The following is a 13,507-nucleotide window of genomic DNA, read 5'->3' on the forward strand; positions in this document are numbered from 1 at the left end:
TATAAGCAAAATCCCCACGTAGATTCGAACTCGGGATCAGCAGTTTACAAGCCTGATACATTAACCACTCTGCTATTTTTATCTGCAACCAAATCGATTGATACAACCATTTTGATAAAACATTTGAATTGTCATCTTGTTACGAAAAGTTTTAAAAGTATGTCTAGATTAAGTGAGGTACCATGAAGTGCAGGTCGTGATATAGGTTTTTGATAATGTTTGCTTTATCCCCAAAACGTTTCTTAACCACTTAAAGGTATTACGAATCAATTAAAAAACAAAGTGTTTTCTAACATTCGTGTATATTTTAACTAGAACGTTTAAGAGTAGATTCAAAAGGTTAATTGATATTGACAGGTTATGAGAGTAAAAACAGCCATATAACTTAAGGTTTTACAGATTATTTCCTTTAATATGTTGTTTCTCCTTATAATTGTATGAATTGTTATTAATCTGGTTCCTTATTTTACGGAAGATTGAAAGTGTTTAAATATCAATAGTTGAAATTTTAACGACGAAAAATTTCAATCATGACGAAGAATAATTGCTGTTTGTCTTTGCTGTGTATTGTCACCACGGCTTCACTGTTTGTTTCACTGTACATTTATATATATATCTAAGCATCATATATATTATGCAATTGTCGTTACTTTAGTGTTTTTATTTTTTTGTTACTCTGCGCTCTGCTGGTTTCACATATACACTGTTTATATTTCAGGATTGTTTGTGACTCGCAGTCTTGTGATATGTTCGCTTTGAGTTTGACATGGCCGGTTACATTATGTAAATTCAATTATCTAAGAGTAAGTTTTCAGTGTCATAAAATAATCTCAAATTCTTGCAAAATTGTTGGCAATACAGTCATTTTTAGTTTTATAATACATGTGCATGCTCTAAGTGATGCACCATCTTTGCTAGCCATGGGTTTTCGTTCCACTTCGCTCCACATGTATAAGCCCTTGGCAGATCTCATTACGAAAATTCGATGACAAGCTCCGTTTTATGATTGGCTGCAGCTACGAGTAGCTGATTCAATCGCAGCGTTTAAAACAGGCGCTTGTAAATAAACTTTACAAGAAACACACGTGTGATCTTTGAAAAAACAGCGGGGCTTTCAACAGGTTGAGCAGCTGCAGGTCTGTATCTCCCAGTCTGAAAAAATTCGGATGGACAACCTGGGAGTTACAGTACTTTCCATAGTAAAAACCTGCAATTTACAGCGAACAAAAAATTACGCTAGTTTTAAACTATTAACCTTATTTTCACCAACAATTCTGTGAAATCAATTAGTACCATTAAATTCTTCAAGCAATTTACTACTGAAATCAGTTCTTAACTTGCCTCAAACTTTCTCTCAAACACCCTAACCGACCTCGCAATTGAAGTATGTTAAATTTACGTCAAGATCGAGAGTCGCCATTTTTACATGTAAACAAACTACGCCACTTCACTTCACGGGACTGGTGATGGTGTTTAAAAGAATATCAGAGGTAAGTAAAGTGATGATATCCGTAGTAAATTGTCCGAGGAATTTTGTGGAATAAAATGTTTTACAGAATATGTTCGGAAATAAGGTTAATCAGTTCAAAACTAACTTTTTTTGTGCGCCGTAAATTGCAGATTTTTACTATGGGAGGCACTGTAGCTACCTGGTCGTCCATCCGAATTTTTTCAGACCGGGGACCGACAGGCTTGAGAACAGTGCCTCACTAACGATGGTCTAAATAGATAGTATGGGAAGTAACCATGGCGATTGCAGAAGTTGCCTATCCCGGTAGTATATACGTTTCTGCTTACTGTGGTTTCATTAATATTCGAGGGCATCAATTTTCGTGGATAAAGTGAAAATCACAGTTACAAGGATACGTATAAACGTGGCCAATGACCCTATCAATACAAAATGATAATAAAAATTGCACTTCAATGAACATTTAATTTCGCGGATCAACTAAACAACGAAATCCACGAAAATTGGTACTCAACGAATATTGATGAAACCACAGTATGTTAATTGCTTTTTGATGTTTAATGAGCTGTATTCTATTTAATTTCTTTTGTCAGCGATACAGCCGCCGAAGATGTCTGGTTTTATGGCACGTATGCTTTCATATATTACCGACTTTTTCACTCCCGGTACATGTTCCTACAAACACTATACATAAAACCGTCCTTCTTTCTCTGGGTTACATCTTCATTCCTATTTGATAGCATCGATACATGTTATTATGTTCCGATTCTCGCTAGTCAACATGTTTTAAAGTTGAATTTATGACGTAAGGTGTATATTACCATTGTTTCATTCGATTAAAATGTAAATATACAAGGGACGCAACCCAAGTTGCTCGCTAGATAGCACCACGCATCACCGAGTTTTTGCAATGTGATCTGCCAAGGGTTTATGAGAGGCAAAGTGGACCGAACACTCTTGGCTAGCGAAGGTGGGGTCTCACCTGTGCGGACTGCCGTATTACTCAGTCAAGATCATAATATGCTAAAAATTTTACTTTTTTAAACCATTAGAATACTTATATCAAATATACGTTAACATGCATTATTTTCAAGCTGGTGCACACGATATTTACTTTCTTTTCCCTTTATCAAGCTAAAAGAAAAATAATGAATTCGAGAGAGAGAGAGGACAGAGAGAAAAAACCTGTTCAAACGGTAGATAAGTAAAATTAAAAATGGACATTAGGAATCATTACCAAATTAAATTGTTTCGGCCCTAGACTGATTTTCAATGACACTAATTAAGAAGCAATAAGTGCCGTGCTAAATCACTTATATTAAATCGTAAAATTAATAGCTGTTGACATTTATTTTTAGGAGATCTGAATGAAAAGAAAACAGTAGTAAGGGAAACTGGGGATGGATTTCTGTATTTCAATAAAACTCTTTCTTTACGCATGAAATATGCCATTGACAGGTAAACATTATTCATATTGATGCTAAAACACTCCAAAAATTAATCATTCATAAAGTGTAGTACAATGTTTTATAATGTGTTTAGCAACTAAGCATAGCAAGTTAAAAAACAAAACCGAATTTATAATAAGTCTGGTCTTTTTAACTAAAAGGGACATGAAATCTGACATATTCTTTCTGGCTCCTTCCTTTGTTTGCAAATGTAAAATGTTTCAAAACAGGAAAACAGAAAGTTTTTATCAATTTATACATGTAAATATGCGAAATAAAACCAAATCACGATAAAGAATTTTAACGTAATGGAACAAAAAGCAGATGGTTTTTAATTTTACAGTTTATAATAAATATCATAATTCATTCTTTATTAAAAAAAAAACAACCCACCAATATATCTCTTTAACCCCTTAACGGCCAAGTGCGCCTTTTGACACATTTTTATGCGCGCTGAGAGAAAACTGCTGATATGATGTTAAGACATGGAATACAATGAAAAAAATGATATATTTGAAAACTAGAGAAAAAAGGAATTTTTTTTTCAACAGAAATTGTTTTTGTGCAAGATCTTCTAAATATGAAAAAATATGATTGAAACAGGCACGTACGTGCAGAAAAGCAGTCAAACGTCATGAAATATAAGAATTTGGGCTGATTTATAATTAACCAAACTTTTTCTGAGCAAATTTTCTAGTTGAAATTAACATATATAAAACGATTAAGATTTTTACTGTAATATTCGTATCGGACATGTTAAAAATAAAAAAGATATCCGCGAATGAAAATCGGTTGTTCCGATCGTGGAAAATAGATGATCTAAAAAGCGTGTTCAAAAGAAAATTAAAGGAATTGGATATAGAAAGAAGCAAGAGATTTTGACGTTTTATTAGCTTTGACAAAGCGTTATAAAAAAGAAAGACTATGCTACAAATAATTGAAAAAACTAGAGGTACTGTGAGCAAGCTCACAATTGATACCCCCCGCTAAGAAAAAAATCATAACGCGTGTATTTTTGCTATTATAGAAAATATTGGATGAATCTATTTCACTGTCCATTTTCTATAAATAACAACTGCTTTATTTTTGAAAACTGTTAATTTTTAGCTTATAATATTTCCATTAATACAAGACATGAAACAGACAGAATTTAGCTTTTTTGAAACAATGACCTTGAACTTTCTCAATTGACCTTGGGTCAAGGTTATGACACACCCTTTAATCATAAGCAATCTTTGTGTGAAGTAAGAACTTCCAAAGTTTCCCCATAAGAACGATATGGACCGGACACGAATTTTGCATTTTTTCTGCCAGTGACCTTGGGTCAAGGTCATGACACACCCTTAGGTCATAAGCAATCTTTGAGTGAAGTAAGAACTTCCAATGTTTCTCCATAAGAAAGATATGGACAGACACGATTGCACAGACAGACGGACAGACAGACGGACGGACGGACGGACTAGGTGATTCCTATATACCCCCCCCCCCCCCCCACCAAACTTTGTTTGCGGGGGGTATAAAAATAATACAGATTCCCGACGGGTTCAAATAGGTTCCAGTTTCTAAAAATAAAAATTCACGTCACATGTTGGTTGCATGTATAGCAACAATGTAAACAGCGCAGAAAATTAACATGGCTTCCCGTGACGGCGAAAGTGACAGTGATTCATCCGACGACGATTTGTACAGCAGTTCTGCGGGTTCAAACATATTTGGATTCTTTTTCATCTGATACGGATGAGGATGATGATTCAAGCTCCCAGTCGGCTTTAGAGACTTTCACTAGTCAGATCAGAGATTCAGAGGGTCCCGGTTTTTAGTCCAGCGAATTGCACCCTGTGTCGATCGCACCGTTCTCAGAGGAAACCGGTCCAAGTCACGATTTGACGCCGAAGAACACTATTTTTAGCTACTTCTTTTTTATGGTATCAGAGGATTTCTTTGAGAGAGAGTCCAATAAAACCAACAGGTACGCTGCTCAGGAATTCGAGAAAAGAGATCATCGTGACGCGGATTGGTTTGACACTTCTCAGGAAATCAAGGCGTATTTTGGCCTGCACATCCTTATGGGCACCAACCAGCTTCCAAGTGTAGATACATGTATGTATTGGTCACAAAACAAGTTCTTAGGTACAGTATAAATCATTAGAACTAATGAAGCAAACTTTATGATGAATTCGAATAGGCTGATTACTAGTGTCAGTAAACACGCATGCATAGTAGTATGCATATGTTCTAAACTGCAGAGTAGCAGGTGCGTGTTGAACAAATTACTTCTCATGTGATTTATTTTCTAACACAATAAAACAAGATAATATTATAAGAAAAGAAGATGGATTTTATCAATATTGACAGTATGAATACATGTTCTAATGTTTTAATTAATTGTATTAGGCATATTTATATTAATATGTAAGAAACACCCTCCTCTGCTTGAATTTTGTTTTAATGAGTCTTTCTTTTAACTCAGTATTTTGTGTTTAAAGACTAGGTTTTTCAAATACATCGATTTCATATTCTCTTAATAATTTAATATTTGTAAATTATAGTGTAACTCATGACCACAAGACTCTACTAAAGTCTAAATATCAAAGGCCGGCTAAAGTAATTAAATGGAAGTTAGAAACTGCATACCAATCTCTACTTAGAGTTATCGTTCCTGCTTCGCTCCACTTGTACCTCTGTTAACGTCTAAAAAGTAGTGCCACGAAAACATTGGTAGTGGAGTATTACTCCGAGAAATAGTTCTTTGTTTGTTACCGTGATTTTAAATAAAAATCTTTTTATTTCAATACTTTTAGCGAGGCTTTAACATCGACATGTAGACTGAAAAATATAAAACTATAATTTATAACATCATGATTGAGAATTGGTTTTGCCAAGATTCTTGGCATTTAGACGTTAGCAGAGGTGTTGTAGCGCAGCGTAATACGCCCTCTGGTGAGAGATCGACTGCATACTATATAGTAATTTCGGAAATGGACCGAGAATTTATTGTTTTTATTTCTCTCGTGACGTCGTCTTTTAATGCATCATAATATTATGACGCCACAAACGTAGCGAACTATTATCGTTGTTAATCGACAGATAAACACACGCTTTTACCGGCAAAATCAATTGCAAGGATTCAATTACTGATCAAAAGATGGAGAAAGGTGGATTCAAGGCTCGATTGCACTCACTCTTGGTGGACTACATGTTCTCCACAAACACACGGACAATGACGCCTGTGGTTAGTAGAACATTCAACATTTAAATTACAGTCTCTAGACATTGTTCTTAAGACACCAACAAAACTGTACTGCCCTTTTTTACATAACGTAAAATATAACTTTGCTATTGTCATTCTTTTTTGCAGAGAAAACACATCCTGCAGATTTTAATCTTTCTGTACGGAAAAGAGAACATCGGTCATTTTGGTGGATTTTCTTATTCCAAGAATAAAGAAGTTGCTGGTTCGTATATCTATTACACCTCTTATAATATGATACCTCGGTAACTCAACATTATAATTCACGTAGTTATCGGTTGATTGATTGTTCGATTGATTGATTTATTTCAGATCAACAAAGGAAGTACATCCTGTTTGCGTTTCTCTTCATGGAGGCGTTAAAGAAAAACACTGTGACAGAGACGGACTTGACCACACTCCAGAGAATGTGGGGGCAGCATCTCCTGTCCTTGTTGAACAATGGTAGGTACATATAAAAATATGGTTAAAGACACGCAGTATTACCTGCTGTGTTTGATTGCGTTTTTTATATCACTTAGAATATCAATTATTTAAGAACGGATTAAAGAATTAATCTTCATTTTTTAAATTGATGTTTAGGAATAGAAAAGGCTGCTGAGAGATACGAGAGGATTCTCCATGACAGCAAGGAGACAATTTTCAACGTCTTTACTCGTTTATTTATGGGGTGATTAGATGGAGAAGCATCGCTTCATCTATTCAGCCCATTAAACCATCAATTCATCATATGAAAAATTTGGCATAACCATAATCCCTTTTTTTGGCTTGTTAAGGTTTCTGATGAGTCTAGCCTCAACCAAACCTCCACTCTCAATTTACTTCCGACACCACTGCTGAAAATGAAGGCGAAAATAAAATGGGGCGAATATTTCCCTGTATACAGTATGCCTATATCATTCAACAAAATTCGCAACATATTTATCTCAATATTGTAGATCAAACGATTTCAACGCAATCTTAAAAAAGTCCGTGGAACGGGGATAGAAAGCCAGATAAAATATAACCACGTGACACCAAATGCAGTCATCCCGTTCCCGTTCAGAAAACCAAGGATACATGAGATAATCGCAATGGCACTGAGGAATGTGTTTCGATCAGGCGAACCGAAGGATTTTTTCATGTTGGAAGTTTCAGGACGGCCAATAAAAAGACTGGTTTATCTAACCAAGACTTTGTGTGGCGATTTAATTATTGCTGTGACGTTTTACTCTCTTTGGCTACATGACACTGTTAATTGTGGCGTTTTAGTCACCAGACTATCGAAACTTTAGTGGCGTTTTAGTCACCAAACTTTTTGTGGCGTTTTATATTTTGTCACTAAACTGGCTAAACTTTTTGTGGCGTTTTAGTTACAGTTAAAATAAACCTTAAGTTACCAATCCTCTAACGTTTTGTTCTGTTGTAATATCAGCGAATTACCATACATGTATAAATTTCTATAACTGACGATGTGCCTAAAACTCTCAAAATCATCATTTAGACACATGCAGAAAACACATCAATGATATTTTGAAAATGATTCCAACCTTTGTTTTAGATACTTTTAAACGATATGATTAAATCGTTTGGAGTTTTTTTTTTTCATTTTGTCTAACATGTAACGTTGCCTAAAAAAGCGTGTTCAAAAAAAATGAAAGGAAATGGATATAAAAAGAAGCAAAAATTTATGACGTTCTATTAGCTTTGACAAAGCAAGACTATTAATAGATAATTATTAACATTTGAAACAAAATCCGATTCCCGACAGGTTCGGCAAGGTTCCAGTTACTAAAAATAAAAATTCACGCCACATGTTGTATAGCAACAATGTAAACACCGCGGAAAATTAACATGGCTTCCCGTGACGGCGAAAGTGACAGTGATTCATCCGACGACGATTTATACAGCAGTTCTGCAGGTTCAAACATAAACATTGATGATCCTTTAGATTCTTTTTCATCTTATACGGATGACGATGATGTTCCAAACTCCCAGTCATCCTTAGAGACTTTCTCTAGTCAGATCAGCGATTCAGAGGGTCCCTGTTTTGGAATATAATTTAACTATAATGTGTATTCGAGTATTAATACACTTTAAATGTACTATTTTAATTAATATTACATGTTCAACAACGTATTTTGCAAACATGTACATAAACTGTTAAAGATTCATGTATACATATACAATGTACAGTAGTCGATTTTTGACAATGAATACACAATTGAATTACCTTTCTTGTTAAAGGATCATACTTATATTTGACAGTATGTTATCTTACGCTGATATTCGACCAGGCAAAACACACGAGGTGCGAATGCTTTGAAGTAGATCCAGTGTTCTGTGACGTCATACTTTATTGTAAAACTTTGAATTTTTGTGCAATTTGTGCAAGATAGTTTTATTTATTTTAAGTGAACATAATCTCATGGATGCAATTAGAAAATATTGTTAAGTTCAAAATATTTTTGCAGCTTAATTTTATCCTAAATTTCCAATTTTTTATACATTTTATCTATGCTAAGGGGAAATAACTCTTTTTCTGACTGTTCTCTCAGTTGTACAATGTATGTCTAAATGCTATAAATTTTCTTATCCCAACAATTAATTTAAAAATGTTTTTGTAGTTTTACTTTCCTGACACAGTTGACAATAAAATTAAACAAGATAAACGAATTTCTGCCTACAAGTATTTTACGTTTGACAATAAAGTACGGTTTTCCGATGCAAAATTATGCTTATGTTCATCTGACATCTCAAAAAGTGTGATGACATGTATATTGTTTCTTATAATTGATGAAATTTAAGTCTATTAATCTGAATTCAAATCTGGTTTTTTTTCAACTTTCATCAGAGGGTTTTACGAGTATGGGGTTACCTTAAATCTACAAAAACCTCATAAAAATATGTTCAAATTGAAATTTTGGCGTTATTTCACTGTTTTTTATGTTGAAGACACAGTTTAGGAATATTAGTTTTTCAAAGTAAAATACTATTAAGGTGTATTTTCTGAAACAATCATTGTAGCTAGTGGCCTTAATGAAAGCTGTCAAACAAAACATTGGCAGTTATCCAAGTATCCGCTGCGGGAAGGTCGAGGTAATTAGGTATATCTTTTGTAAAATGAAATTATGTATCTTTTCAGCATATTTTTAATCGCAGAAAGGGGTACTTTTATCGAGAATTAATTCTTTTTTTGTTCATCATAATCATGTTTAAACAATTTTTCGCGGCATTTCAATACACATTCACTTATGTAATTATGTAGTTCTGGTGCATAAGGTGGTTGTAGAAAATGCACAAGAATTGTATTGGTTACAAACCTCAACTTAATTTATAAGTTTGTTAATCAACTGATAATCAAAGTAATATCTAGCGTTCGTTTATCCTATAGATTTTACTGCAGTTAATTCAAAATTTGACTGTGGCCACACTTGAGTACCTCTGTGAAACTTTGCAAAATGAAACATATTGTTGATAAGTATCTTCACGCAACATTTCTTAGAGGTACTCACGTGTGGCCAATATGTATTTTCAAATTTAAGAAAAATTTGCTGACAGAAAGACCAATTCACACTTTACAAATGATATGTCCCTTGTCCGTCATATTTGGAAAACCCATATATTTATCACTTTAGCCATTGTAGTTTGGTGGGTTGTAACTTCGTCATTTGACATTAGAACTCTGTTTCTGCTGTGAAATTTCATTGCCCCAAATTTGGCCAACCCCAACATCGAAATGATAAATCAAATTCCAAGAGATTTCTTCAGAGGACGCCCAAATATTTGGTTGCATAAATAAGGGGAAAGTTGTTTTTCCCTTTGGATTGACCCCGCAAAAGGGAACACCTTTTGAAAAATGTGGATTAGAATATTTACTTTTATTTATTCAAGGACATTTACTGGGTTTCGGCGATGATTATCTGCATGGATAGGACTTTCAAAATTTTGACTGCCCACCGCAAAGGGGAAACTTCAGCCATTCGCTGCCGCCATTGGATCCGTGTCCCGCAGAAGTGTTTAATTCAAAGACATTTAAATAGGTTTTAAAATTAAACAGTTTGTTTGCTCTGTGAATAGTTTGTTCATCTTTACCAAATACGTACAATTTTTCCTTTTTTCACATTTTTAAACTGTTTAAAAAATCAAAGGTGTATCATGGCATGAGTTTTTAAAATACACCTTGCTGTAACCGTTTGTGTATTTTGTGAGATTTGTCACAATCTCGAATTTTCTCTGCTCCATACATTATTGTTTTATCCGATTTACCTGAAATCCCAAATCTTTTGAATTAAGTCTTGGAAATTTCAGGTTGGTTATAGCTGGCATACAGGGTTTCTTAAATCAATTTGTATTTGATTAATCAAATTTACAACCATCCTAGATTTTTGTTTCTTTGCAATGTTTCAATGCACGCTCATTAAGGCACATTGTCACATTTTATTGAAAATCAAACCTAAATAAAGCTGTAAATAAAATTCAACCAATTTGAAACTGTATTCCATTGTCAATATTACAGGTGAAGGACCCTTTGAGATAACTCAGTCCTTTTTTCAATATATCATGGAATATATACCCGGGTGGCAGTAAAGGAGCGATCGAATCTAATATGGCGACCAAATGCTTTTATGAATTTATGTCAGCTTTAAAGTCTGTAAAGTCATTAAGAGATACCTCAGAAACTGTTCTACAATATTCATCATTCGGCGATGTAATATAGGGCTGCGTTCAAGACCGTATTAGCTAGCCTAGCCGCTAGGTCGTGGATATCTAGGTCTCTTGAACGGACCACTAGGTTTGCCGCTAGGTCTCAGATTTGAAGTTGGAAATATTCAACTAAAGACTAACTACATTGGCATAATTTGTTAATTTCAAGCGGGAATATGCATGTTAAAATTCATTGTAACTTAAAAGATGAACAAAATATCACTATATAAATAGATTTCATAATTGTTTCAAAGAGGTAACTAAGGTGGCCATCGTGCATTTGAGGCCTAGCTTAAAATATTTAGGCTACGAATATCTACTTGGCGGCTAGGCTAGCCTACCGTTCAACTACGCAGCCCTATGTAGATGCTACGATCTTGAACGCAGCCTAGATGATTGTAAAACTTGGAAAGGGGCAGGGTGGATTTTTAGGAAGAAAGGTATAACATCGCCTCCAAAATTTCCTCGGATTTTAATCTTCTTGTCTTGAAATTTCTTGGCAACTATTATAAGAACAAATGTTAGCCTACTGGTTGTTCGGTTTTGGAAGAGTTTTACAGAGGGTTGCACTTCAACATTCAAAACTTACAACAATTCATCACTACCTTGACGTTTTTATATTTGCCGGGAGGAATGCTAAATGCTATATCGAGATATCTTTCAAAGTTATACAAAGATTTATTAGGTTTTCCAATTGCAGAAGACAAACCTCTATGTCCAAACAACTATCATGACATTTTTAGCTTTTGAGATATATTCCTGACGCAAAATGTAAAGAGTTGCGAAAGACTTTACAACATTTTTTGGGTTAACGCAAGGCAACCCTACCACAAATACTTTCATTAATAGAAAGCTGTTTTTGACTATGGCTATAAGACCAAGAAGGGCGTTTTTGCGCCGTCTACACTAATGCTACTTCAGTGGTTTCAGAGCTTCCTTATCGTATCAAAATTACTCAATCTCTACGCCAAGACTACATATTGGTTAGTTTTAAAGGGGCATGGGCACGATTTTGATCAAAAAGTATTTTTCCGTTTTTAATATCTACAATGCTTCAGAAAGGCATTAAAAATAGACAACCAAAATTTGTCATTTGTTGAGGCGAGTAAAAGAGCTTGAAATTCTTTACATTTTGTACGTTGAAGTAAAAATTTCAGTTTTAAACCTAAAACGAATGTCTTAAACGTTAGGACCTGTGTATCTATGCTTACACTAAATAAAAAGGATAGACAAATAGGCTGGGAAAAGATTTTGTACTGGTTTATTGAACATACGTAAACAAAAACAGGACACGAGCCTTGTTTTCATGTCAAATATTTGTGAGTCTGTATCTTGCTTATTACTCAACGACTGACTCAAATTTTATTTGATCATTAGAAAAGCATTTCTAAAGCAATGTAAAATAATAAAAATATAAAAATAGAATTTGACCAAAATCGTGACCATGCCCCTTTTTAAGCGTTTAAAAGGGGCGTATGTTTTCTGAATCAGAAATCGACATCTGATATTAACAACAAATTTTTACACAGTGCAAGGTTATCTCACTTGGTTTGTGGCGCATATTTTAATGTGAATGGTGCTTTTACCCTTGCCCACAAAGTTGAGGCTCTAGTTTGTCGGTGAAGGACATGACTTTCCTTGTATCAGTTCCTGTCGTTGTTGCGATGAGTGTAAGGAGTGTCAGATTAAGCAGTGGGAGAATAATTTAAACGGTTGTTACTATACTTAATAAGCTCATGTCCAAATCAGAGTTGTTAATGACTCTTCTGCGAACCGTTGTACTAGCTTTCAAGCAAAACATTTATTTTATTTTGCACAGTCTTTATAGCAAGTACATAATAAGACAATGTAGTAGTTGACTCGATTTCTCGTAAGCAGTGAGCCAGGTTCTGGGAAGCAGCACCTCTCGCCCGCAGATAGCCTTGCCAAGTACCCCAAATCATTCCACAACATCATCTCTGATATAGTCTTGTCAAATATCCCAAATCATTTAATAACATCCTCTCTAGTTTGAATTTGCTAACTGGACCATAACACGCAATCTCTATTACTGATTATACGGTATTCGTAAACAGACCAGTTAGGTAAGGGAACTGTATTACAAATAGACGGACAAGGTGGTGTTAGCATGTTAATATCGGCTTGTTTCTTATTATGCCCCCCCCCCCTTCGAAGAAGGGAGGGCATTTTGCTTTGCCGCTGTCTGTCGGTCCATCATCAGTTTTCGTTCATTTCCTTTGCAGGAGTTGCACCTACTGAAATGACAGAGTTATGACTCTGAAACTTATGAAATCCACAAATCAGTGCGCTGGAAATATTCATAATATTAATCTTACATTCGCAAACCTGTGGTGGAAATAATTTGGGAAAGCTTTCGGCTAGAAGGTTGAGAATTGTTGCAGATGATATGCATGAATTCATAAGGTTTTGCTTTCCAAATGGGCTAATATGATCATACATTCTTCTACTTCTTCAATTGCGCTATTTGGCAAACCTTCTTGAGATTAAAAAAAACCTTGCAAACGTTCCTCCTCGTAGCTACCATATTCTTGCGAACCGGGGGGGGGGGGGGGGGGCAACTATTCGTCACTAAGCCATAAACCCTGATCCAGCTCTGTTTCAATTGTATAATTCTCTAGAAACTGTTATGGATGT

The 13,507-nt window shown here is 34.9% G+C and overlaps 1 protein-coding gene across 1 annotated transcript; it reads left to right on the forward strand.

The window, feature by feature from the left end:
- The first annotated feature begins 4,666 nt into the window (after positions 1–4,666).
- Positions 4,667–9,047, forward strand: LOC117689498 (uncharacterized). The gene is made up of 5 exons (XM_066086443.1): positions 4,667–6,148; positions 6,275–6,371; positions 6,479–6,610; positions 6,749–6,813; positions 7,105–9,047. The coding sequence occupies exons 1-5, from the start codon at positions 6,062–6,064 to the stop codon at positions 7,438–7,440; spliced, it is 717 nt and encodes a 238-aa protein (XP_065942515.1). The 5' UTR covers positions 4,667–6,061; the 3' UTR covers positions 7,441–9,047.
- The last annotated feature ends 4,460 nt before the right edge of the window (positions 9,048–13,507 follow it).

The sequence above is a fragment of the Magallana gigas genome, chromosome 6 (assembly GCF_963853765.1).
Source record: "Magallana gigas chromosome 6, xbMagGiga1.1, whole genome shotgun sequence".
Classification (NCBI taxonomy): Eukaryota; Metazoa; Mollusca; class Bivalvia; order Ostreida; family Ostreidae; genus Magallana; species Magallana gigas.

What these genes read in the sequence shown, in the direction of transcription:
- LOC117689498 (XM_066086443.1), top strand. Translation starts at nt 6,062, where the DNA reads ATGGAGAAAGGTGGATTCAAGGCTCGATTGCACTCACTCTTGGTGGAC. An exon ending in CACGGACAATGACGCCTGTG is followed by an intron (nt 6,149 to 6,274) that starts GTTAGTAGAACA and finishes TCTTTTTTGCAG; the next exon opens with AGAAAACACATCCTGCAGAT. An exon ending in CCTGTCCTTGTTGAACAATG is followed by an intron (nt 6,611 to 6,748) that starts GTAGGTACATAT and finishes ATTGATGTTTAG; the next exon opens with GAATAGAAAAGGCTGCTGAG.